Source organism: Motacilla alba, chromosome 3 (assembly GCF_015832195.1).
Source record: "Motacilla alba alba isolate MOTALB_02 chromosome 3, Motacilla_alba_V1.0_pri, whole genome shotgun sequence".
NCBI classification, from domain to species: Eukaryota; Metazoa; Chordata; class Aves; order Passeriformes; family Motacillidae; genus Motacilla; species Motacilla alba.
This window is the reverse complement of record NC_052018.1, coordinates 45,843,113-45,870,957: the sequence shown is the minus strand read 5'-3', so window position 1 is coordinate 45,870,957 and position 27,845 is coordinate 45,843,113. Positions and strand designations below refer to the sequence as shown.

The 27,845-nt window shown below is 44.6% G+C and overlaps 1 protein-coding gene across 2 annotated transcripts in view; it reads left to right on the top strand.

The window, feature by feature from the left end:
* The window catches only part of METTL24 (methyltransferase like 24), a 44,510-nt gene extending 22,400 nt beyond the window's left edge, over nt 1–22,110 (top strand). For both annotated transcript variants that reach the window (XM_038132839.1, XM_038132840.1), the window contains exons 3-5: nt 1,517–1,656; nt 7,224–7,452; nt 21,678–22,110. In XM_038132839.1, coding sequence (XP_037988767.1) covers nt 1,517–1,656; nt 7,224–7,452; nt 21,678–21,992 — 684 coding nt within the window. In that variant the 3' untranslated portion in view covers nt 21,993–22,110. The remainder of the gene's footprint in view (nt 1–1,516; nt 1,657–7,223; nt 7,453–21,677) is intronic.
* Nucleotides 22,111–27,845: the final 5,735 nt, after the last annotated feature.

The following is a 27,845-nucleotide window of genomic DNA, read 5'->3' as shown; positions in this document are numbered from 1 at the left end:
TGGCTCCAGGTGGGACCAGAGCAGTGCTTTTTAGTTTGACTAAGACTGGGAACTGAGCCTCTGCAGTCTGCTGTTGAAGAAGGAAAGGAGCAAGATGAGAACAGTCTGCTCAGGACTGATATTTAGCCTGATTTTGTCTTTTCCACCATTTCAGTTGTTGTCTTTCTGACAGTGCCAGTTCCCATTCCTGCAGCCAGGGCTGGTACTGGGCCCAAAGAACAACTTTTCATCACTATGGCCCAGCTGGGTTCCTGCAGCTCTTCTCAGTCTTTGCTTTCTTCTCTGCAAGGTGGCAACCTGTGCCCTGCAACCCTTGACTGGTGGCTGGGCTGCATGGTTTGAGAAGCCCTTCAAGAACAGACTGTGGATGCTGATGGTAGTGCAGAGCAATGCAGCCATTCCTGGGCAGAATTAGCCACAGCTTTGGGCAGAAGTAGCCACAGCTTTGGTGCTTCCTTCTGCTTCCCCTTGCCTCCTTGCCACTGCTACGGGAGAGCCATACAAATTGTACCAGCTCTCCATCGACTGCTGTGCTCTGGCTCCTGCGTTCTGCAAAAGGTGCAGCACTCTCCAGCGCTGTGCCTGCCTTTTCCAGAGTGGATTTGGAGGAAGAAGGTGGAGTGGAATGTGGTGGCCTGGGGGTGAAATTCTGGCCTGAGCTACTGGATGGACAGGCAGAGCTGGTGCTGCAGGCAGGGCTCCTCTGTAGGGTGTCACTCACAGGGCCATGGCTTTGCTGGCTCAGTCACTGTGAGTTTGGCTGTTCCAGGCTGCTGCTCAGCTGCTGGCAAAGCTGACTTCACCCCTCAGTGATTTTTGACACATCCACTGATGAAACCAGTGCATTTTCAGTCTTTGCTTTCTTGGTCTGTACAAGGGCTTTGACTTACAGTGTTCCTCCCTGCAGGGTCTCTATCTCTTCTTTTGCAGGGCTTTTATCCTGGCTTTAGTCTCTAGATGTCCAAGCCAGCTCAGCATAGGCACACATGCTATGATTCCTCTGTTTAGTTACGCACTTGCTTAAATCCCTTTGTTGTTGGAGACGGCATGAGTTGGGGTAAAGATTAAATCCCTTCTGGAGCTGAGATCCAGGGCACTCTGGGTAAGGTGCTCATTGCAGAGATGCTGCAACTTTGTAATTACAGTCTTGATTTTAACATTATTCAGGATGCAGAATCCACTCCAAGGTTTGAAAAGAAAAAAAAAATTAAACATTTGAATGCTGAAACATCTTTTCCTCATGAAAAAAAAAATTTGGTATAGTACTAATGCTTAATTATTTGCTTTTCAAACTGCATTGCTCTCTGGGGAATTATGTAAGCCTTAAATTTCACCAAGCGGAACAGACAAACAAGGAAAAAAAATCACCAGATCTTTGTAGCCGTGTGTCAGATTGACAATAAGACTTAAATTAAACCAATGAACATTTTTCTTTTTTCCACTACTCCCCCAGAAGGCAAATTAAAAACAAGTTAAAAGTCATGTCTTAAAATGAAATATCCTTTGATTTCAACAGATTTCATGTGAACACATGAACCTGAGCAGCTTGAAAGGGTACTCTGAAACCACAAAAAAACCCTGGTCAGTCTGTCTTGATGAGAGGTTTAGCCTCATCCATCGAATCAGAAGCAAGAAATGCCGTCTCTATTCACTTGGGTAAGTGATCTCATTAAAAGAAAGGAAATTGTTTCATGGCAAGTAGCTTCAAAAAGCCCTATAAATACAACACAGGCTGCAGCAAAGTTATCTTCTGAAATACAAACTTTGTTCAGATGTGTTTATCATGTGTTGATGTGCTTCTGTAAACTTCATTTTTAGGAAAAAATCCTTTCACCATGAGGGTCTTTATTTTCCTTTGCCTTTTTAATATTGGTATGAAAACAAATTGCTTGATGGTGAGTTGTGAGGGGTAGTTCACGTAGAGGAAGATGAAAATCAAAGAGGTAAGCTGAGAAGCCCACAGCGTCTGCCTTGAGCAGAGGTGGCTTGCACAACTGCCAGGGATTTCAGCAGCATTGCTTACAAAACTTCATTAACCAGCTCTGGGACAAAACAGTACATTTCCATATGAGAGGGTGTTTGCTCGACACCTCAGGGGTGCCATGTGCCAAAGTGATAGTGATAAAGGCAGCTGTGGCTTTACTTTGAAATGTTTGCAGTGTTTATGATATTTACAGCACTTGAGAGTGAAGTTTTCACTCTTCTCAGAAGAAGTGCTTTTACAGGTAGCAAATCCCCACATGCAGCCTGTTTCCCTGCTAGTAAAACATTCTGTTGTCCCGGAGGATGAGGGAGGTCAGTCCTCAGAGTGCATCAGGCCATCAGCACACAGATGCATTAGGAGAACAGTTGCTGGGATCTGGGGCTCATTTCACACAGATCACCACATAGAGCTGCCTAATAAAACTGTACTTTCTGTCCTGAGAGGCAGCTTTAGGTTAGCGGTGTATTGAAAGGTTTCATCTCCCTTGAACCAGTGCAGTTTATTTCTGTGATTTTGCTACTGTGGATTTACAAAGGGTGGATAGCAAGGATAGCATGCTGGGGTGGCATTTCTCATGGCAGGTAACACCTGCAGTGAGCATGGAGGGGAGGCAGGGTGCCCTCTAGTCAAAGGGAGTGGTTTCGGTTCATTTGGGTGAGTTTATATTTTGACTGAGTTTATTTGAGCTGTAAAGACCCAGATCCTTTGAGAGGGAGGTGCTTTCATGTTTTGTTCAGCAGCATTGCTCTGTGGCAGAACAAGAACATTCTCCTTAGCAACAAATCACATACGCAGAGAGAAGATTTCTCTTGACTACTGCTGCTTTTTATTTTCTGAGTGTTCTTTGCAATATATTTCAAATTATACTTACCTGGCATTAATGCAAGATAGAGGTTTATATGATTTTTTTTCCTTCTCAGCTTTTCATGTTCCTATAAAACTTAGAAGAGATGCTGTGCATGCCCAGTTCCAGACCTTACTGTCTGACTGTAGCACTTACTGAGTTATTGCCTGAGGGCCCTTCTAGTAGTCAGTAAGGAGAGGCAACCACTTTCAGGTGGAAAATCAGGTGGAAGCTAAGTAGCATTCTGGAGGCAGGTACAACTTTTCTTTGATTATAGTGGAAGTCTGGGATAAGGTGGCTGCTGATTTTAGATGTCTTAGCAAAGTTAAGTGGAATTAACCTAGACCTTGCCCTTCAAGCTGCATGATCATTAATATTAGACCTGAGCTCCTCTGTTGATGTCCATTTTCCCTGTTGTTAAGCATCAAATGTGGATTGTGAATGGTATTTCTGTTAAATTGTCCAGTAGGCACAACGCAGAGTTGATTCAATCTGTGCTAGGAAGTGCAGATTAGGCACAAAGCTGCCCAGCACTGAGATATTTTGCTAATGGTTTTGAAAAAATAAAACCCCAAAAGAAACTAGGCAAAACTGAGCTAGTGTGTGCATACCAGTGCTTTATATGTGGCACTGTTCTGTGTATGGTCTGGGGGCACGAGTGCCAGATTTTCTGTAGTGATGGAACACTAGGGTTTAGCAAAGATCAAAACTGATGTTGGCTCTCCCATCAATCGACAGATACACACATGCAGTAAGTAACCAACCAGGATGCATCACATCAAACACCTGAAAAATTAAAGGGAAATATTTGAGGTTATGGAGAAGCAGTCTAAAATCCACCAGTTTACTTCTGGAAACTTTGGAGCTCGTTACTACATAATTCTTCCTCTCAGACTCACTTCCTTTAGTTTATGACAGACAGAAAAGTAATTTTGTTCTAAGGCAAAAAATCCACTTTAAACATTTTGGTTATCTCATATGTTTCATAAGAAGTAAGTGGGGAGCAGCTGCTTCTAATGAAGAGCATTCACTGCGGAGAAAATGGATGGATAGAGGACAAATGTGAAAGTTCAGTGGGAGCGTTACCAGGAATCCTGAATTAAATCCATATATCATTAAAACTGGACTAAAGTGTGCTGCTTAAGCTTTGCCTCCTTGAATGCCATAGAAGAAGTTACTTGTGAATGGGAGCGAGCAGTGCCTGGAACATCTGGGGATCTTTTTAGATTGGTATTAGTTGCTTCCACTACTGGGAGGCAGCTATGGTTTTGCTCGGGGGACAGGATTTCCCAGTGTGATACATAATTGCAATATGCATTAGTGAGCTCTAGTTATTAGTGCTAAATCTGCTTAGATTAAACTAAGTCAGTTACAAACACCACGGGCAAGCACTCAAGCTGGGATAACAAAAATGAATGGGATTTCAGAAATTTACCAGCAGAGGTTTAAAGAGTCTCGCTGCAATACAGCATAAATGCCATTTCAGGTGCATCCTAAAGCGTATGTAGGAGCTTTAGGATTCAGGCAGGGGGTCCGTCGTTTTTTCCTGAGCTGCTGAGCTCAGTTATCTTCCTTTGAAAGAGGAGAGGGGGAGGGGGAACAGAGAAAGGGAAAGCTGGACCTTAACTTGCATGTGTTTATAGCTGTGTCCTGTGGTCGAGCTGGAGTACCTGCAGTTTTCAGGCTGGATCAGCTCCAGGTGTCCACTAGAGCCGCGACGGAGCGGACAAAGCAGCTTTTGTGCCACTCGGGTGATGCAGGGGCCGGTGTGACGCTTCATCCAGTGCAAGCTGCAGCCCGGTGCCTGTTCTGAGTGCGAGGCTCTGTGCCCCGCGACCCTCTATGAACCCTGGGAGCAGGGAACAGCCAAGGGACACTGCTGCCCGCTGTGCTGCGCTGTGTCCCGGGTCAGCGTCGCTGCCCTGCCGCCGGCGGGGAGCGGGGCCGGCGCGCCTTCCCTGCGCTCGCACGCAGCCCGGAGACACTGCGCCGGGCTGCTGCCGGGAATGCCCCCTCTGCCCCACCGCTCCGTCACCCTGCTCCCTTCTCCCTCACGGGAAAATAGGTCAGTTTCTTGGCAGGGTTTATTTTGCTGCTGATGGCGGCAGCAGCTGCTCTCTCCTGACGGGCGAGGAAAGGCCTCGCTAGTCTTCCGTGACCTACGGGCAAGGAAAGGCCTCGCTAGTCGTCCGTGACCTACGGACGAGGAAAGGCCTCGCTAGTCTTCCGTGACCTCCACACAGTCCTTCTAAATTCATGATCCCTTTTTAAGTAACACATCTTTCTTTAAGTAACTAAATCTTTGTTAGGAGACCTAATTTTTTTATCTTTTTCATGCTGCATTATCCCTTTGCATGATCTCATGTGGGCCTGCCATTTTTTGAACCATTTCCTTTGGAGAGGACCTTATTTCCTCTCCTGTGTGTTTGCTGTTGGCTGGATGTCTCTTCAGGCATAAATTTGAGCTGTTAACGAGACTGCCAGAAGATACATCATGCCTGTCTTTACCCTCATCTGTTTTTTTTTTCCTGTTTTCCACCGCTGTGAAGCTCCCTTTGCAGTCCACATGAGCAGCAATCTGTTTGGAGGCAGCCTGAGGTTTGTCTGCACCAAAAGCATCTGGCCCTCTGGGCTGTACCAGCTGCAATGGTTAGAAGTGTGTCACGGACACATGTGGCCATCAGTCACTGGTGGGCTCATCACTAATGCTGTGACTGTCCTCAACAATTCCCATGCTGTTCATTTTCAGCCAGTGTCTCATTCCTGAGGGATTACACTGCTCTTTGTCCCTCACTGTCCCTTCTGTAGAAAGCCACATGCAAACAAACATGTCGATTCACTAGGTTAACTTCTGAACTTTTTTCCTAATGTGTGTTGAATGTATTAAAAGAAAACTCCTCTCTTTTCCTCCCACACAGCTGTATGGGCTGGAATCCTGTGAATTAGGGTTGTTCTTAAAAGCATGCTGGACTATTTTTGCACACCCTGTCTCCTCCTGTTTTCCCAAAGGGAAGATGGTTGAGGAGAAGACAGTGTCCTAGGGTATTGTTATAGCGTGCTTGGCCAGGATTACAAGTGTCATACTGTGTTGGTAGCTTCCAAAACAAATGCTCTTCCACACATTGTTTCATGAGTTGAATTCATTTTATCTTACCTGTATGTCATCTGTGTAGATCATTTAGTGCTGGCCTAACGTTGTACCATAGTGTGTGATGTGATTTAAAATGTGCCACGTTTCACATATTGATGCAAATAGCCAAAATTATTTCAGACCCACATCTTTGCTTAGGATACCTGTGGTGTATTGTAGCAGGTGCTCTGCTAGTACGTCTAAGAGTACTGCCCTGTCATGGTCTGTGCACAACAGATAAATGCTCTGCTCTTAGTACAGAGTGAATAATCTCAGCTGTACAATTTGCAGTGCAACTGATTTGAAAAAATCTTAATTCTCTTCTCAGTGCAACACGTGTATATATCAAACAGCTGAATTTTGTTTAAGTTTAATGTTTAGTGCATTATTTGAATCACATTTGGAATAAGCTTGGTGGAGTAGGAATGAAGAGCACATCCTGTTTTATGGAGTAGGGAAGGCCCATGGTTCAGACATGTGACTGCAATGGTAAATACCAGATTTTTTTCATTTTAGTGCACCCTGTGTGAACCAGTGGGCTGTAGGAGGTGGGAATATGGCACAGCCTTTTAAAACACACCTTCTCACAGAGGCAGGGACTGAGACAATACTGCTGTACAAGGAGGCTATTAATTTTTCTTCTTCTTTGGGGTCTTCACCAAATTAGTAGCAAACTTTCTCTCAAGTTCATGGAACAACTCTGCTACTGTTGTAAAGTGCTTGTTTTAAAATATGCTATTTTAAATCTGTGTCTTCCTGTCCACAGAGAAAGAGACGCATTTGTTTCTTGTGTCTTGTCCATACTGGTGGTCACTGTGGGTCATGTTTGTAACAGGTGACAGATGTGGTGTGAAATATGCCAGATTTTTACAAAGTAGTATTGCATCCATTTAAAATGTATTTTCTCTTCTGCTTATGGCTTGGTTATTGGAAGTTTGTGCAGCAGGGACTAAGGAAAGTATTGTAAACTTTTCAAGAAAAAAGCAAATTGAAAATAGAGAAATATATATAAACATAAAATACTAATATAAGTAATGACAGCACAAAGATTCCAATATTTAATTTACTTTTGTACAAATTTTTCCAACTTCTGAGTTAAGGAAAAGTGTTTTGGGAAAGTTATCAGCCTGGCTAAAAGTGGTGCAGTTCTTGCCTAGAAAGTTCTAATATTGCATTGAGTTGGAATTTTCTTCAAGTTAAGTTAATTCATCCTCAGAACATCCTACTCACTAATACTTTTCTTTCTTTTTTTTTTTTAAATATAGGTTAGGCAAGGATGACAACCAGTTTGAGCTCAGCATGGCCAACAGTGGATGTGAGGTGCATCGCTTCGACCCCAGCATCAAGTCAGCTCACATTCAGGAGGGCCGGCACCTCTGGCACCATCGCCTCTCCATTGACTGGAGGGATCCCAACCCAGCCATTGCAGCTCACAAACTTCACAGCAACACAAAGAAGCTGGGCACAGTATTGAATGAATTTGGACATCAGAAGGTAAGGAAGGGCTTGCGTGTCAGGTTTCTGACTGCAGGGTTAGGTGTTGGGAAAGCTCCAGATCTCCCTTCTTGCTGCCTGAGGAGAACAAGCACTTTCCAAGCTCTTCTCCTGATAGTGGATTTTTCTTCAGCAGTACTTGTAATGCATTTCTTTAAGGGGTGCCTTTTCTCTCTTGCTTTCTCTGTGTGCTGATAACAGCCACAATGATTTTAAATCCCTAGCTGTATAGCAAATACTTTCTCTCTCCTCCTCACTTCCTTTTCCCTTGAACTATCTGGTGACATTGGGTGCTAGCACATTTAGTCCTGTGGAAGTTCTGGTCTTTGCCTGAGTATGAAAACTAAACTACTCACACAGACAAGTTTATAAAGAGAAAACAATATTTGCAACAGTAATTAGAAGAGAAGAGGTAATGGATGGTTTGTTTACATTTTCAAGGTCACTGTTCCTAATTACAGTCCTCAAAAACAAGAACATCCTGTTTTGAAATTGGCAGCAATCGGTGGGGTGTTTTTTTAGCATTTCCAAGTTTGTTTTTAAGGGGCTATAAAGACATCAGGAATCTTCAAATCTCAAATAAATGTTGCCATAATACAGTTCAGGAAGTTCTTAGGTTGCTTTTAAGAGAGTTTTTCCTTCAGAGGATATACAAACATGAATTCAAATGCTAATATACTTCATTGCTTGCAGCTAGTTCTGCTTGCTTTTGTTTTTCAAGAAATAGGCAGCCTGGGCTAAGGAGGTGCTCTTCTGTAAGATTTACAAAGCAAGCAGGGAAACATTTGTTTGGCTTGTTATTTAAAAATGCAAGATGTCCTTTTCGGTTCACTTTTTACCTTTTTAAAATGTTTTCTTTTAGTTCAGCTCTACTGATTGGAACATTTTGAAGATAAGAGCAGAGAAAAGGAGCCTTTTCCTTCTTCCTAGTCCAACTGTGACTGTACTAAGCTGTGCATTAGTGAAACATCTGGGGAGACAGAGATGGCTTTTCTTTGATGTGTGCCTTGCATTGTTTTAATTTTAGAAGAATGAGTCACACAGCAAAAAACTAATGACCCGATCCAGAAAAGTGTACAAGTCTTATGACATACCAGACCCGCTGAGGTCAGTGTCAGGTTATCATGGTAGAACAGAGTGGTTGTAACACCTTCTGTGAAAGAGAAGGATGTAGGGGTGAATTCTGTGTGTGTAACTTTCTGGAAACAGTGGGCTGGATGGCAGCCAAGGAACATAATGCACACATAACACATGCAACCAGGCTTTCCTCTAGCTGTGTACTTAGACACGGGATTTGGTTAAGTGTTTTGGTGCATTATGAACAGCGTATAAAGCCTCTTGCTCTGGTTGCATTTGAGGAGCTCCCGTGTGCAAAGCTATGGCTTAGTGAAATCAGGAGCTGACCTTCTCCCAGTGGGGATAAAGGTGTTACACACTCTGAGACTTTCTGGTGTTTTATACTTGTGAAATACCTGAATGGGCTGACTGTCCTCACATTTTTCTGTTTAGGTTTTCTTTAACTTAGAAGGAAGGCAGCCTGAGTAGTTGTATGTTGTGTAGAGAGACGATTCTTCTGGTGTATGTGAGTGGAATGTTCCCTTGACTGAATAAATAAGTTAATTCAAAACAGTTTCACAGAATATTTTCCGAAGCACTTTTTTTCAATTAGAAAATTAAAACATGCTCTTCATCCCATTTTTAATTTAAAAAACCCTTCCGCCTACCCTCAACGTTGTTCCGTTCCCACTTCAAGGCAGGAATTCCAGGCAGCTGCATTTGAAGTTAATGCCTCATTTTATCCATGCTTTTATTCTTTGCAATTTGGGACTTGATCCAAGACCCTACAAGTGACTGAAACTACTTCCACTAATGTTAGAAAATCAGGCTGATGAAGACTGCGCAGACAAGATCTTCTGGAGTTCTTGCTGTTGTAGTCTTGAAAAGAAAACTTGCATTTTGGGGGTTTTGTGTGCAAGAGAATCAAAGAACTTGGATGGGCTCATTTGCACCCTGACTCAGATGAGAGCACACCTGCTATTCTGCAGGCAATAATGAGGTGGGACATCATCCACACCAGGGAAACCCACTCTGATATTTTGGCAAGAAATACAAACACTTTTTGGAGTCAGAGTAGATGTGAGAAAAGATTAGAAGAACTTGATCTTTCCAACTGGCTATGTGGCAAAACAGCCCTCAGTTCTCTGAGGATTGTAAATAGCCTGGAGGCAGAGGACTTATCTAGTAATATATTAGGATGTGGCTGACAAAGGAAACGTAGTCAGAGTATTTTTGGGAACCATTAGAGTGTGAAATCTCTTAAGCCCTGGAATAATCTCCAAAGGATGTCATGGGAGCCTTATTTCCTGATATACAGATCTAAACTGAAAATTTACTGGTGTATCTACTGAGAAGAGCAATATTTTATCAGCCACAGGAAAGCATAAAGATGTAAAAATTGATCTTGCTCATCTTCCTTTCTCATCCCTCCCACCCTCAACTTTTTTGCTGAACATGCACACTCTGTAGAGCACTCTTGATGAGCAGTGGGGAAAAAAGGGAGAAAGCCACTGGGGGGCCATGATTCTTATGGCAACGGAGTTCAACTTCATGAAAGCTTTCACTTTCCTATTCTCTAACTACCTACAGGACTGAGGACGCTACAGTGCTGGTGTTTCCCATGGATTAGTGATAGATGTATGGAGAGCTTCCTTTCTAGAGAGTTGTTGGATAATTCAAGTCAGACGGGGTCTTGAATGGCTCGTGGTTCAGTCCTCTGTTCAAAGCAAGGCCTGTGAAGTCAGACCAGGTTGTTCAAGGCTTTATCTACTCTGTTCTTGAAAAACACTGAATTTTCTCCAGAGCAGAGACTTTCCAGCTTCTCTGGGTCAGCTGTTGTCATGCTGGACTGTTCTTTTCATGAAAATGTTTCTTCTTATATCCAGTCTGAACATCCCTGATTTCCTTTCATGTCTGTTAGCTCTTGTCCTGCTTCTATGCATGCTAACCCTTAACAAGCAATTAAAACCAAGCTACTAAGTGTATTCTGTATTCCAAAGATTCTGCTGTGAAGCACAATTAAAAACCTTCCACAGAAAGACCCTGAGGAGCAGAAAAAAGCAAGAGTTTATTCTGTCCCAAATGCACAGTGGTCACACATGCAAATTCTTATTTCAGTAGTAGTTTTCCTCCCTCTGGAGCTCTGCAGGACAAGTCTCTTGTAGTGCCCTCAGTGAGTGCTATGAGTTTGCATTCCTTGGCAGTATGGCTCACCAGTGGATGAAATTGTTTCTTGTAAAACAAATCAATCTGCAAAGGAGAATCTGAGAATGCTGGGTAAAACCCTAATTTAATCAGGAAGTGCTCATAGCTGTAACTTTCAGGGGACAGCAGAGCTGTGTTCAACTCCTGACATTCAAGTTATCTCAACCAAATTGTATAAGAGACCACACTGTGTCATTGTTTGTTATGAAAAGATATGCAAATCAATTTTACATCCTGATTTTGATTTGAAGGCTTTAATTTACACTCTCTCTTCATGAAGATTTTTTTTCTGTAACAACTTAGAAAATTTTGCTTCATGTTATTGAATAGGCTTCAATTTAGGATTTCAAAAGGAAAAAACTTTTCACCTGTTATTTAACACTCAACGCAACTTCAAAACACTATACCCTGAAGTCATTTTGATTAATAACATCATCTCCTCCCAGGCAAGTAATTTACCACTTGCTCTTCTCCTCAAGTAGATACTATAGAATTTATTTTATGCTGCTTTCAGCTTTGTGAAGGCTGATGTGAAAGGACAAGTGTTAAAGAAAGGATTAACCATTTTTGCTTAAAATCAGCTCTGTTGGTAGCACACAAATAAAAATAAATATAAAAAGTCAAATAAAAGTCTAGAGAAAACGTGTAACAGCTTAGATGTGCCTGGTGATTTTATTAACAAAACAAAAAATAAACTCTTCACATTGGGAAATGCCCATGTTCAAATTTTGTAGTAGTGAAATCTGTGTAATTGCTCTTTACTATGCATACTTTAGGGCTGTAGGAGCCAGAACAAGCTTTTGAATTCTTGACCCTGCCTAGACAAAATCATTTAACTTCGGTTATCCTTTGGTATTGCCCAGGGAGCCTGGGGGCTGCTTAGCATGAGTTGCATTTACTGAGGTTCACTGTGCCTTAGCTTGGTGTGTGGGTGCCACCAGTGTTTGCACACTCAGCTCATCTCAGCTCCCAGCAGGACCTCAGCCCCAGCTGATGAGCAGCTGCAGACTGGTTCTGATGTGGAATCCTGAGCTCAAGATGAGAAGCCAGGAGCCCAGAAGCCCAGGAGCTCTTGTAGGGACATGAGTCCTTGTCTCTGGTGCTGCTGCTGCTGGGGAGCAGCTCCCGTCACTGTGCTGGAGTGGGAGGCTCAAGTTCAGATCTGGTCTGCTACATGTGGCTTAGTGTCAGAAAGAACAAATGAGACCAGGTCTTTTGAATCGTTGCATCATAAATCCTGAAGTAAATGTTTGGAATTCTGAATTCTTGAAAGGGTTTAATTTTTTCTTTGCTTTTTATGCTTATTTGGGGCTTTTCCAAAATCTCAATTCTAGAAAGAAAAAACCCACCCTTCATCTGATTTTTAGCCTCATTATTTTTACATCCAATTTTTCTTGTGCAATCAATGGTCTCTAAGCTTAAGTGGCCCTTTTTCTGCAGCTGTTATTTACCATCTATATATAGCAGTGAAGAACAGCCTTTGCTTTTGCAGGGCTGTCATACTGGCCTTTCTAAGATTTCTCCAGCATGAGAGATCCTGTATTTCCCATAACATCTTATTTGTGTTGTGCTGCCCCTCCTGCAGCTGGAGCATCAGCAATCAGTACTATTCAGAAGTCCCAATGGTGTCTCTGCTAAGGCTCAGACTGTCACTGCCTTCTTCCTGGAAAAGTCCTGACTGACCTTCCCTGGAAGTATCTGCAGTTACTGCTTATCATTTTGTTTGCTTTTTTGTGACTCATCAGACTGTCTCCTTATTATATCAGTTTCTGAATGGCACTGTAGAAAGAGTTTTGTCCCAGAGCACTGAATTTTTTCATAGTATAAATGGCTGGTCTTGACCTATTTGCAGAAGGAGTAACTGCTCAGTGAAGTCCCATTTTAGTACTGCACCCTTTTGCCCTAGGCAGATGCAATACCATAGCATTTAGAGCTTGTAGTCTAAATAAATGACCTGCCACAGGATGGAGGAGCACAAACCTCACCTCCATTAACTTAAATTTCTCCATTTGAGATAGCTGTTGAGGTCCTTATAGACTCAAGCTAAACTGTTATGGTGCAGTTTGTCTCATTCAAGGGCAGACATTGCTGCAGTTTGAGCAATAACTGGTGCCACATGCGAACCCTTTGTTTGGGGGTCTCTCAGAGAGCTGGCAAATCTTACTCCCCTTGCTGAACAGAGGCAGTAAAGCTGGTGCAGATGTTTCTACCTGCAGTAGTTGGAAATACTGCCTTCTGTCGCCTTGTAATAGTTGCCTCTGAGTAATCCACAAGCTCATGGCACACAATGTTTCTTTCCTGCATGTGTGTATTTTTTCATTTCAGGGATAATGAAATCAAGGTGGTGATAGGTCTGTATTTGCTTAATCAGATGGGGCTGCTGCTGCCTGAGGTATTTTAATTGTAGATAGATTGAAGAGTTTGGCTGCAACTAAAAATGGGCTTGACAACCTCATGTTTCTGGAAGCAAAGATCTTTGGATTGTGATTTACTGCTCACCACCTCTTGCTTTTGGTGTTGTGTGCACAAAGTGCCTCATGCACTTTCCTTTACAGGTTTTCTCTTGGTCCCTTATGTTTCCTTTTGCCTCATTTAAATTCTCTCCACCAGGAGCACTTCTCAAGACATTGTTAAGAATATTGGTATTTCTAGACAGCGACCTGAAGGTGTTGTTTAGTATGCAATTGTCAGGCCTGGAGGAAAGATCTTTTTAATGATACCATTGGCTGAATATGGTGCAATCCATAGCCTTTTCTTCCCCTAGGAAAAGGCCTAGTGCAACACCTGAATTGCAATGAAAGCGTTGAAGAATTGCAATGTTGAAGCAGAACTTATTCAGGTCATCTTTCAAAAAAAGAAATAAAGGCACTTTCAAAGCATATTATTGTCTGCTAAAAATTAGAAGGGAAGGACAATTTTTTTAGAGTTTTATTTTCTTTTTTTTTTTTGTTGCCTTTGTGGTGGTTGTTAAGACCCTTCAGAAAAAAGTCAGGTAGTAAAAATCCGCTTTCCCCCAGCTTTGCTAGGGGGCTGTGCAAGCTGTGCTCAATTCCACCTTCCTATTTGACTATTTCAGTGTCTAAGAGTTGCATTCAGAGGAGCATGGCACTCACTGCAGGCACTGTGGAGCAGTGCACATAGCTGTGCTGCTGCTGTAGGAAACCAGTCGGTCCTGTCCCTTCCTCCTGCTAAACCTGGAGCTTGGTAGGAGCCTGGAGAGCCTGCCCTGCTTCACTTGCTGAGCTCAGACCTGTATGCACATTCCTCAGCTCCTCCTTAAACCACTAACCCTGGCTTAAACACAGTAATGTGAATTTTACAGTTATAATTTGGCCGAGGTACTGAATATCTGATCAGGGTGGTGGTCCATGGTGTGGCACGGGTTTAATGGGAATTGAGAGCAACCCCTTTCTGTGAGCATCCTGGTTTTTCTCCACTACCCACCTTTCTCACAATTTCACAGTGGTGTTGACATTAACAAGCACTTCAGATAAATGCCCTATTCAGAGCCTCTAGGAGCTTTCAAAAAAAATGTACTTTGTTTTCTCCCCACATTTGTCCCTCCTCCTGTCATAGTTTACAAGTTCTTGTCATTGAAATTGGCCATATCTTTTTTAAATACTTTCACCTCAGTGTCTGTGTCCTTTCTGGTCTCTGTTTTGATCGGACAGCAGTTAAAGGTTCCGTTCTCAAAAATTTGAAATCCAGAGGTCAAAGGCTTAGCAGTTCTTCCTGCCCCTCCTGAATGCCCATCTAGCAGTTCTTCCTGCCCCTCCTGAATGCCCGTCCCAGATGAAATCTGAGTTGTGCAAGCATTTTGTGATGGTTTTTATTCATGTTTTCAGGAATGTACATGCAGCTTTCTTCCTGTCATGGTTGCAAGCAAATAGAAGGGAGCAGGTTGGCACCTTGGACCAGAAATGGAATGAAACAAATAGATCCCCATGGAGGGGTGCAGTCTCAAAGGACTTTATTGCCCTGGCAAGTGCAGATGGGAACCAAGTCCTCCACCAGATTTATCTGGAACTACTTGGACATACCAGGGCTACTGATTCTCATCCTGCAGGAGATGTTCTTAAAGGTGTGGTGGACATTTTTTGAAGATGGGACTCTGATTCCTTTCTTCAGTTACTTACATTTTGAAGGCCCCCAGAGGCACTGTGTTAATAAACCTCAGAAGGCCAAAATGCAGCCAAAATGCTGTTTACTCTGAGCAACTGTTTTATGGTAGCCTAAGCCCTCTGTCCCTTGCACTGCACGCACACACTTGCAGTCTTGCTCCTCAGGGCTTTGGAATCAATTGTTACTTTACTGTTTGCCTTCTATTGCAAACCTCATGCACTGACAGCTCCCCTGTCCTGCTGCAATGTGCTTGACCTGTTGCTGCTGGCTTTCACTTTCAGCAAGACCAAGATAATGTGGCTTTATGCAAGCATGGAGCTATGCCCCACCATCCACACGGCACAAACAGACTGCAAATGTTTGTTCCCCTCTAGTGAAGAGGCTTGAGGGTCTAGCGTACACCATTTATTCTTTTGAGTAAATATCCGTTCCCACAGGCATCCAGCGGTGTCTGGCAGAGAAGATCAAAAGAGCAGAAAGGAAAGGGTTTCCCCCTCTTTGTGGGGGGAGTGGGCAGCGGGACATCTCCTGCAGGATTAGATGGCTGAATGCACGTTTTGCAAAGCAACTCCTGCGCTCCGCCAGGGCTGCACACAGAGCGCCTGCACTTCCAGCTTGGCTGCTGGAGGAGTGCGTGCAGTATTTAAAATGTCTGTCTGCAGCATGGGCATTGGCAAGCAGAGCTTTTGCAGCTGATCAGGCTGTTAATTTATTTAAAGTCAGGGTTTCTGCAGAAACCCCTTGTGGGATTTTTCCTACTTGGGCAATCTAGACATTGGATTGAAGGACTGGGCAAGGGGTCCAGGTAGTTTTTATCTTTTAGTGTAGAGCAGGAGAGCCATGCAAGCTGGAAAAGGTAACAGGTGCAAATGGGAGCTGGAGCACAGTGTGTCTGAGCAGAGGTGCACACTTGTGAGCTGCTGCTACTCAGAGCAGATGAGGAGGTCACTGTTTGAGGGCTTATGTCCTCACGGTGACTTTTCACCATTACCTCTGAGGAAGCACCACTTTGAGTCTTCAGCTAGTAGTGAGGTTCCTGTTGCCTGCTCTGGAGACTAGTCTCAGTTTAAAGAAATGGGGAACAAAGATCTTCGATGCTCAGTTTTTCTTGTGAGGGGAAGGTCTCCTCCCGCAGCCACGTCCATGTGCAGTGTGTGCCTGCTTCATGCACATGGTTTGTAGAACCTATTCTCTGGGTCACTGTACAGGAACCTTGGTCTTGCTGGGTAGCAAGCTAGACAAGATGTCTGGCTTTAAGATCATTATAGTGTAGAGCTGGCTAAACTCATCAAACCTGTCTGAAAATCAATTCAGGCTTATTATTACCTGTATTATTGTAGGACCAGAAGATGATTAAAAAGTGACCTGCTGTCTCTGACTAGTCCAGTGCCCAGCACAAAATAGGAAAGATGCCTAGAACTGGTCCCATGACAAAGAATGAGGTTTGTGGTGACAGAAGGCTACAGGTGAAAACCTGTGACCTTCTGACCAATTGCAGCCAGGGAGAAAGGATTTCAGGCCATGCTGATCTTGTAAACCATCCGTGGTTGTTTGTCCAAAGATTATGTTGTCCTTTGGTAAAGTGTCATTAAAAGGAGCCTTTTGCCTGCTAAAAGTCTCTTCTCTGCCTGTCCACTGCAGTAAAAGGCATTGCTTAACTGGTCCAGTTAACTGGATGGGGTCTATGTATCTTTTATTCTGTAATGGGTCCTCATAGAGAAATTGCTTCCAGATGCAGAGTATACGGGAAATATCTTGGCATCAGAGACCAAGGGAAGAGCTGGGGAATTAAAATGCCAGGTTGCCCCCAGACCTGGGCTCTGAGGCTGTGGAAAAGAAACACTTGGGGTGCCAGCATGGATCTTTCCTAGGAACAGTCCCCCATGGGAGAGCATGGGCAAGGGCAAAGTGCTCGTAATGCTCCTGAGCACGCAGCTGAGATTGATGCCTCCTGCATGTGTTGGGTGGGCTTTCTGGATGGGTGCATTTGTCCGGGGCCATTACTGCATCCGGCAAGCTGTTGCTGTATTGATAGTTGTCTGTGAGAAAGTGAAATAAGTTTTTTAAATAGTATTTTGAAACATTTTCTCTGATTTAAGTGGTAAACATAGTATTACTTAATATCCTGCTCCTGCTGTGTAATGGGTTCATGGAAGTACATCACCAGAGCTGGGAGAATAGACTGTCGCTTGTGAGGCTGCAGAGAATTGGTGGTGAGAGCAGAGGTATGAAGCTTGCCTGCACTCGCTGCAGGTTTTCTGTTTCAGTGATGTGGATATTGTATGAGTAACTTCAACTGGACAGTTGCCCTTTACTGTAAAAAAAGACCAAAGACCCTGTAAGCACCCAACTGCACAAATCAGCTTTGTGACTTTGATGCCTTAAGCAGATTCTTGAAGACGTGCCCGATCTGTCACACTGGGAGTGTATAATCTCAAATGACACATTTGTTCCAGAGCCAATTTGAAACTGGCTGTACAGACCACCAGGAGAGGTGTAAATGTGAGCAGGAAGGAAGGGAAGTAATTTGAAAGAGAAGTGCTGCCGGTTGGAGCTGTACATCACTGCGCAGTGGTGATTGACTTTTCCCCTGATTTCAGCACCGTGCGGCTCTGGCCAGGCCCCCAGCAGTCCTGGTCTCCCCTGCGGATGGCTCCGAGAGAGGCAGGATGTTTCCCCCTCCCACTGCTCACAGGGAGCATGGGAAGAGACAGTCACAAGCTGCTGGGAGCGTAATTTGCTATTAGGCTGTGTGGCATCCTGGCTGCCATCAATTACAGCCTTCACTAAGAATAAAAGGGAATGAAAGAGACTTTACATACAAGCCATCTCCTGCTGGTGAGGACAGGCTGTGGATGTATTTTGAGAGGAAAGAAAATGAGGGAAGTATCCTGCTGAAAATCTGCATGTGGGAAAAGGATGAGAGGGAAGTTACAGTTAAACAAAACACACCCAAGCACCTGCTGTTACCTGCAAAGACATGCTATCAAAATGTAAATTAAACAACTTTTTCTAGGGTTTTGTTGTCTGAGAACAGAGAGTCGTACTTAGGGACAGAGGGGAAAAACTGATGCACAAGCCAGCAGACTTTTTCTTGCTGTACAGCTGATGTCAGAATGGTAACCAGGTATCCCAGGGAGCAGGGGAATATTTTTCTCTCACACTGTGCACTGTGGGAGCAGCCCGGCAGTTCAGAAGGCCGGGGTGGTTCTGAGCTCTGTCCCTGTGCCTGAAAGCTGTAGCCAGCTCTCCTCTCCCTCCTCCCAAGCTTACACTGCAGACCTGCTCCTACAGAACTGGAGGGATCCTCTGTACCTGACCTGCATTTGCTGGTTTTGCCTTTCCTGGCTTCCACTTCCACATGCTGAGCTCATGCTGGAAGTAATACAGCTAAATTGCATCCTCCAGCTACTCGCTCTCAATTGACTCTTCTCCATGGGGAGCTTTAAATGATGCCCACGGGGCAGCACGGAGCCTGAAATCCCCGTTAACCCTGGTATTTCAAAAGCGGTCAAGGTGAACAGAGCTCAGATCTCTGCTTTAGGAAGTGATGCACACTTGTAACAAGTCATTACCCTATAAAGAAGAAATGAGCTTTCATACAGTATATGTTGACCTTCACTAAGTAAAACACAATTTTTCAGCTGTTTTATATGCGTGGTTGTGCATGAGCGTGGCCCCCTTTTTTTGGTTTTTTTTTCCCTCCAAGTGTAATGGTACAATGCTGCAGTGCTTTTTCAAGGGAGCTAAACTGAGAAAACATTCTAAAATCCACATTTTTAACTTTTCTGTGATAACCTAGGTAGTTCATGGAGGATAAGAGGATTTGTGGAAGATAAGAGGAACCAGCCTTTGTGAGTGCTTGAAACTCACTGCCATACTTTACCTTCAGGCACTGTAGATCTTTGCCCTCCAGGATTTATTCACAGCAGCAGACTCCAGCTGTGCTCCCGGGTGAATTAGAGCTCTGAATTTATAGATTTGTCCACTAATCCTTTCACTGGCACTTTGGATCAAGGCAGCTGGAAGGTGGTAGTGCATTTCTTATCGGTACTGCACTGCTTATCAGCGATGGTAAATATCTCCTGAGCTGTCTAATCATCACAAAACTTGCATTTGGTGTGAGCACAATGCTTGTAATTTGCTCAGATATGCCTAAACAGAGCTGTTCTGCCATTCATTCTGCACTATCCATGGCATGCACTGGAGACTCTGGGCAGAGAGGGACACCTTGCCTGCAAGGCAGTCATGAAATTTGGGGGGTTGAGACTGCTACCTTCCTCCCTTCAGGTTTCTGAGCAGTGCAGGGCACTAAGAGCAACAAAGAGCCTCTGGTTTGTGTATGCAGTACATCTCCACTAGCCTTGTGTTTCTTTTCTGGTCATTTCATTATGTGTTCAAGCTGTTATTGTGGTAACTCATTTTCTCCTACTGAAACACTGGTTACCAGCCACTTTTCAGATCAGTTTTGCAAATACAGCACAGAGCATGCAGAGTGCCTGCTGAGCAGCCAGAGCAACAGTTAGTGTCACAAGAGAAAAACAAACAAACCTGAAGGACTGGAAATATTACCATGGGAAAAAGATGTCCTACTGATGCCATAAAGTAAGATCATGGGAAAACAAAACCAAATGCCTAGAAACATTTCTTCCCCTATCCATCCACCCACTCCCCTCCCCCCCCACCCCAAAAAAAAGGGTTTGAATAATTTGTCTGCTTTCAAAGTTACATAAGTCTGCCAGAGATAAAAATCTGTGGTTTCTTAAGTGTGGCAGTGTGGTCCTGTGGCAATTGCACCCGTGTGGAACCAACCGCCTGCAAAACTGCATTGTAAGTAGAGATATGAGTTGGTATTTGCAAAATAAATAACCAATTTAAATGTAGGAAGGAAAACAAGTGGGCTTACCCACCGGCTGAAATGTCATGAGCTGCATCATTTAAATTCAGCCTCCCCTTGAACCCAAAGGAGCGCTGTGTTCAACTGTTTCACTGACCCGCGGACAGAAAGACTGACAGGCTCTTTGTTAGAGAGGCAAGTTAGGAAATACCAGCACTAAGGTTGTCTGTGCAACCTTCCTTTCTGCTCCCCATGCACACATACCACAATATGGGCTTTAATTCCACAATCCTTCGGTCATTTTCCACTGGCCCCCTGCCTCCTACAGAGTGAAGGAGGCACAATGCCTTCTTAATGAGCAGACAAGCGGTGGCTTGGCTTATTAGGATTCGCTCTGTGACCATGGGCCTCATTCAAGTCCTGCTCTGAAAATGTGATGTTTTGTTTCCAGCTGTTTTACAGCTTGTTCCATGCAAGTCTCGCAGCCCTTCATGTGCTCAACCCCTGTTCAGTGATTACCACCCTTGTTTTACAGATGGAGACCAGAATGGGCAAGTGTCTAGCACCTACAGATTCCTGCCATGCCATGCCCATCCGTAGTGCTGGGGCACAGCCCCTGAGGAGGGCTGCTGTGGCTGTGAGCTCTGCACCCCAGCACCTCCAGTCTGCACCCCTGGCATCCCCAGCCAGCCATCCATGGAACAAGGGAAGGTAGATGTGGCCACCCCTTGCCATGACCCTGTGGTTTTTTGGCTGTGGCCCATGCAAAGCACAGCTCTGGTTGTACTGGAGATGTGCTCACAGCACAACCCCTGCCCTGTGCCCAGGACAGAGGGGTTTGGTACCCCCACAGATGGGACATGGCATGCATGACACCAGCCAGCTGCCCTGGGATGGATGGGGCAGCTTAGGAGAACAGTTGCCTTAGAATCTGGGAGTTTTGTTGGGTTTGGGGGTTTTGTCTTTTTTTTTTTTTTTTTTTTTTTAGGAATTCTTGACTAAATAAAGTCTTCAGTTTTTCCCTTCAAACCCATCTTGAATGCGAGCAGATGGGCAGAAGCATCAGCTCAGGTGGAACTGGCACGGGCAAACCTTACTCTCACAGTGTAGGACTTTCCCCTGCTGGGCTCTGGAAAACAAGCTGAGCTCTGCAGCTTGTGACCACTGCTGCACTGTGGTCATTGTTTTCTACCAGGTGTGAAATGGTGATGAAATGTTCTTTTTATGTTAAAGCATCAGCTGCCCTCCCCAGCTAATCTCCAAACAAAGTCAACCAGAAGTTGTGTTGGGCTGTGGGAAGTTGGATTGCTGAATATCTCACTACAAAATTAAATAATGGTCTAAAACTAGAACGCAGCACTTCTGTGTTAGATCTGTTACTCCTTTCAAACACCTTCATGCCTTTTTTTCTGCTGTGCCTTTTTCTTTGGAGGAGCTGCCCTTAAAATCCTGAAGACTCTGCATTGTTATCCTTGGTTTTGGTCCTCTTCTCTCAGCATCTGTAGTGATGCCTGCAAAAGCTTCAGCCAGCAGCTTGGCCAAGGGCAGCTGATCACCTGAGCTGCTCACAGCGTTCATTTTTCGCTTTGGACTTCTCTTGCACTTGTGTGATGCATGTAGCATATGGCTCACGAGCACCCCACTCAGCTATGGTGCAGGAAATCCCTGTTTGTGGGTTTGGGTCTGTTGTTTGGTTCTGTTTCTTTTTTTCATAGCTGTGATGCCACCCAAGAATTGTGAAGGAACCAGTAACATGCTTTGGTTATAGGAGGAGTTCGGAATACGCAGATTTTCGACCCAGAGTTCGAGGCAGGAGGGAAAGGGCTGTGAACAGTCAAGCATGAAACCCCATCTACTGCTGTGTTACTCCTCCAAGACTTTTTGATTTATTTTTTTAATACAAAATGAATATCTGTGTATTGAAAAATGGCCGACCCTGGCCTCAGATGTTACTGTAACTGCAAAGTTCCTCGTTTTCACATAAGTAATGGTGCTTTTGTTGCAGATTGATGTCCTCAAGGCAGACGTGGAGAGCGCCGAGTGGAAAATTTTGGAAAACCTGATCCTGGAAGATGTTGTTGAGCAGATAGGACAGCTGGTCTTTGAGGTGCACATCCACTGGCCTGGCTTTGAGGTCAGTGGCAATGACAGCACCGTGGTGCGGTACTGGTACAGTCTGCTCCGAGAACTGGAGCTGAAGGACTTCAGGCTTTTCCATACCTACAAAGACTTATCAAAACCACAGATGTTTCTGAAAAAGGAAGCCTTCAACGCCAGTAGCTGTTACACACTGAGCTGGGTAAATACAAGATGGAAATAGCAGAAAGGAATTTATGATGTGTGATTGCGAGCCATCTGGCCCTGTAGTGTTATCAAAGAGGATTTTGGTGACACTGGCTAAAGTTGCTAAATATGCACACAATGACTGCTAACAAAAAGAACTGGCTTTTTTATTTATATGTTGTCAAAAGAACTGGCAATAGGAGAAGACACGTGGTGCAGATTTGTATAGCAATGTATTTGCCAGTGGGTACACTGTCCCAGAGGACAGCGGTTTCTGTAAAGGTTTGTCTGGGCGAGCCAAGAACATGGCCTTTCCAGGCTGAACATGCCTGCAAGGAGGGCATCCCTCTGGGGCTGCCCTGGGAAGCTCTGCTGGCTGAGCTGGACCAGCCCTTGGGCAGGAGAGTGCTTGTGATGAGGTGTGTTTTTAAGAAAGTGTCAAGTATTACTCCTCTGCAAAGTGATCATCTTTGATTTGCACCTTTTTTAGGCCTTGTTTCCTATGAAACAAACTTTAGGCAAGAACAGTATGTGCTTGAACCCACTGGCAAATTTCAGCTGAATTTGGCAAAGACCGAAATCACCACCAAACTAAGTCCCTACCTATTTCTTTGAGCAGATTCTGAATGCCCTGACTTAGGTTTTTGAAGCTAGTCTGGTTGCAGAAAGTGACTTCAGCACTTCTGGAAATGGTGGGACAGAGACACTCAGCTGCTGGATAAGCTGCTGCCAGTGTTCCCCTTCCTCATCCACAAGAGCCTTCAGCCACAGAAGACAGGGCTTCCCTAGTTCATCTGCTCAAAGAACAGCTTGATTGAAATTACTCATGCAATGGCTGCAGCAAGTGGGTTTTGATCTAGTGAGATAGATGTAAGAGATAAAAGTGCAACCTGGTCTTTTTTGTTTGTTTTGGGGACTGGTGCCTTTTCCAGTGCTGTGCCTCACCACCTTGCTATCCCTGGCGTAAGGAGGCCAGACCCTGGATCTGCACTGATGCTGGCAGCCCAAGCAGGTGCCCTGGACTGCAGCTGTGCTGGGGTTCTGCAGGCTGGAATGTGGGTTGTCTGCAGTGCCCCTGCGAGCCTTTGACATTCCCCAAAGAGCTAAGGAATGGGGGCAGCTAAATATATATAGCAGGTTGGATTTTTTCTTATCTTTAGATGAATTTTGATATTAAACTTTTCATTAAAATACAAGATGTCACCACTTTCATGCCTTTGGTATGTGGACTTTTTAACTGCCTTTGGTTTCCGACTCCTCCAAGTCTACAGCTTCCTCAAGGGAGGTGGTGGAGGGGAAGATGCTGATCTCCTCTCTCCAGTGACCAGTGACAGGACATGAAAAAATGGAATGAAACTGTGTCAGGGGAAGTTCAGATGGGTTATGAGGAAAAAGTTCTTTACCCCAGAAGGTGGTCAGTCACTGGAACAGGCTTCCCAGGGAAGTGGTCATGGCACCAAGCCTGTCAGAGTTCAGGCAATCTCTGCATGACTCTCTTACTAACCTGGTTTAGTTTTAGGTCCTGTGAAGAGCATCGAGTTGGTCTTGATGATCCTTATTGGGTCCCTTCCAACTTGAGATATTCTATGATTCTATAAAAGTAGCTCCTGTTTCTGCTCCTGCACATCCCACCTGGACCAGGGCTTTGCAGACACCCATGGAAGGGCACTGTGGGTGCCTACCATGTCCTCGGGTCTGCATCAAAACCAAGATGACCTGATGCAGATGTGTAGAATTCCGCATGTCCAAGACATTGGGCAAAGCACTTTCCTCAGGGCTGAGCTGCCTATTGCCATCCCTGAACCAGGTAATGTACAATCCAAGAGATCCACAACTGCTGAAAAACGAGTCAGAAATGCCTTCTTTGTGACAGCCTGCCTTGCTACAACCCTCATACGTTAAGTACTGAAGTTGTTTAACGATGCAGAGCCATGAGGAGATTCATCAGAATGCAGGAGGCTGCCAGGGTTTCCTAAACTAATATCTGGTGTGTTGGAATGGCCACGCTCACTGCACCACAGAATGGCTCAACTCCCATTTTTCAAATAACTGGGTGGCAAAAGTCCAGCTGCAAGTCCTGATTTATTAATGAAGTATAAAAATATGGGTTCTAGCACTGTGCAGGTTTTTCCTCCTAACTAGTCTTAGACTAAGTAGCCTAGTAACTTATTATCATTTGTTTAAGAAACCAGTAGATAGAGGTTAAAAAACAAATTACATGACCTCTCTCAGATGTTAAAATTCAAAACAGAAGCACGTCTTCCATCATTTATTTCCCTGAAGTAATATGGTGATATGCAAATTACAGAAGTGGAGTAGAGGTCCATCCTGGTTCTTTGGTTAGTAAGGGAGTTTAATAAAGCCTCAGGTAATCTCTTGCTTGGGATTGCCAGGTAGTGTCAGAAACACTTCAGGCTACAGCAAATGCATCTTTGGCAAAAAAGATTCCAATAACTATGGTAATTTTAAAGAAAACCTTATCTCTAATACAGGGCAGATAAAAGCCATTTATCATTCTGGAGGTAGTTATGTGATATTATTGGAGAAAATGAACAGCGCTTATTTAATGCACTCTCTGTGCTTTTCTACTTCACATCTCTTAGAGCAGAGTTACAGCCTTCCTTTCTGAGGTCTTGCTTTATGCCCTCACCCCTTCTCTTTTATTGATCTCTTTTACCTTAAGGACAGACCTTTAAATGAATTCAGTTCCTGTCTCCTAATGACTGAGCTGCTGGGTACGTGCCCAGGGACTCAAGCCAGTGCTGGCTGACTGTTGCAGCGGACAGGCTGGTGCTGAGGGATGTTGTGTGGGGTTTGTGTCTACCCACTGCCATACCCAGGCACAGTTGCCCCTGACCTGCCCAGAGATCCATCTCCATGCAGTAACCACATGCCAGTGTTGCACACCTGCACAGAAATCACCACACCTTCCTCCTTCTCCAAGGACTAGGTACAGAGAACACCATTAAACCCAATGTGGACATGGCATTCTGCCCTTGTAGACATGGCCTGGAGGCTGGGAACTGCGTGGCCGTGGAGGAAGTCAGACTCAGCCCCAGATCTGCTCAGCATCACCATTACAGGTGTTGCCCAGCTCTACTGTCCCCCCAGTCTCCTGGCCTGCTGTCCCCAGGTGCACTGGGTATCTCTCCACCCTTCCTGCAGGCACGTGTGTCAGCTCTCCAGAGCAGCCAGTCCACTGCTTCCAGCCCAGGAGCCTCCTTCCTGCCCAGCCCTCAGGCCACTCATGGTGGCCACAGCCAGTGCCAACCCCACCTGACAAAGACATGATGACAGGTCTTGTTCCTGACGTGGAGCCATTATTGCATCAGTTGGACAACTCCCCCAGGAGATGTTTCAGGTTGGTCTAAAGTGGATCCTCACAGAGATGACCCAGGGGTAGAGGCAATTCTACTTGCACAAATCCTTTTGGGGGTTTGAGGGCATTTCTCTTTCAGACAGGCTCACAGTGATTTATAAACCACATTTGTGAATCAGAACTTACAGGTGCTGTCCATAACCTGGTGAAAATGAAGAGAAGAAACAGATGCCACTCAAACTATCCCAGCTGATACTGCAAATGAGCTTTCCAAAGCACAGAGGGGAATTTGTTAGAACACTAACACACTCCTCCAGGAAAACTGGGCCCTTTCTGAATGTCACATTGGCTTCCTTGGAGGTTCCAAAATTTGCCTAAGCAAAGGTCTGACCTCCTGCTGCACTCCAAAACCTGTCATTTATTGCATGTACTTCTGGCCCCAGCCTTTGATGCCATTGTGACTTGTGAAAGGTTGTTCTTCGAGCACCTCTCAAGTGTGAAAGAACAAAGAAAGCGTAAAGGGAACATATGTCTGGCCTTTCTTGGCAGATGCCAAGAAGACATATCACCCAGTAGCACACCTGAAGAAATGGCACTCATTCTCTCTGGTGAATAATTCAACAGCTGAGACCATCTGGTTCATTACAAAACTTTGATTTCACGAGCTTCATTAGCCGCTCCCTTGTCCTTGACAGGATACTCAGGGTTGTTCAGTAGGAAATCACTCTTGATTTTTTCCTGCTTGTTAACATAATGTGACATTTAATTGCAGTCAGTAGAGACCTGGTTTCGTGGCAGTGGAAGTTCAGAGCTGACCTACATTCAGAGACATATTTATACCTGCCCCCCGCCACTGGCTTTCAGGGGCAGCATCTGCAGAGCAAGCTTGGCCCTTGAAGGGAACCACCTGCAGTAATGAATGGATCTCTCCCCTTAAAGAAAAGTCCCTGTTCACGACGCAGTTTGACCTCATGGAAAGAGTTTTACCTGCTTCAGAAAGAGACCTTTGCCAAGACAGCCCATTTTACATCCCTTATCCCTTAGGCAGCACCTTGCACAGGGAGAGCAGAAGCCCACTGTGCACTGCCTAGAAGGGATGACTCAAATGTGAGCACCAGTGCCATGTTCCTGCTCTTTTTGGTGGATTACCAACATAGATCTTCGAGTTTAAGCGGTTTTCAGAAGGGAAGTGCAGTGGTATACACAGTACAAAACTTCTGCAAGTGATGAAAATGCTTCAGTGTCTTACCTGGTATTTTGGCCACCTCTAGATTAGAAATTCCATTTCTGAATCAATCACAAACAATATGAATACCACCCTTGCATCCACCTGCAGATATCTAGAGTGGAGCCACTACTGAGGGTGCCACTGCGCTTGCAGGGAGGAGGGGACAGCTGCCTGACTGGTGTCAGACCTCTGAGGCAGCAGTAGCAGCTGTGCCCTAAGAGAACCTGTGTCTCTGCACTGGCTGCCAGCCAGGAGCAACCAAGACAAAGGGACTAGGACTTCACCAGACAACCCCATGCTGACCTCTCAAACTGACTTGCCAGGCAGGAGGGGCCCTGAAATGACTTCCAACTTCTTCTTTATGAAAGAAAATCAGGAGAATCCAAGATCTGAAGAAATATTCCATAATGTTATTCCACTTGTTTAATATTGGAGGAATAATGACTAAAAGCAAACAAAACCCACTTGTCCTGTACCCCAAGGTACTCCCAAATCATCAGCATCAGGGCAGAGAAAGGAGCTTGCAGCAGGGAAGCTCTTCTGACAAAACTCAGCAAGGTTTTGGAAACTCCAGGGAATGGGCCTTCCTTCTTTTTCCTGTAGATGTCTGGCCTGACAAATGATTTCAGAGTCTGAGTTCCCTTTTTATCTCCAAGGAATATTGGAAGGGATTATTGTTTGAGAGAGAACGTGAGGAAAAGCTGAAAGAGCAGGAGTGTGTGGGGATGCCAAAGCAAAATATGAACAACGGCCCTGAGAAAAGGCCTGGGGGTGCCTGGGGAAATCAGCCTGGAGCAAGCTAAGGTGGGAGGTGAAATCGTTACAACTCTTCTAGGACAGGGCATTTTCCTTTTTTTTTTTTTTTTTTTCCTCTTGACATTGTTTTGCAAGAGTTTAAACTCCACCAAAAAAAGAGAAAGACTTATTACACAATTAAAGAGTTTAGCTGGGGAATAGGAGCAAGACACCAACTGTGGGGCAATTACGCTGGGAGAATGGGAAAAATTTGCAGCTCCCAGAACTGCATCTGGGTAACTGTCAGTGGTCTTGAAGCTCCATAAAGTCCCTATTACTGAAATGACTCCCCAGAGGATTTGTGTTGCTGTCTTCCTTTCCCAAACCAGAGAAGCAGGCTCAGTTAGCCTTGACATCTTCCAGATTACCCAAAAAACCACCAAGGCCTAATGAGAACCTCTTACTCTGTTGACCAATGCAGCAATGTTTCATTTGAGCAATCCCCCAGTGGCGTGAAGCACGGCAGGGCAAAAGGAGGCTCAGAAAGGCTCAGTGCATTTAACACATTTTAAATATTCTGTCACAGAAGATAACAAACAGGTCTGAGG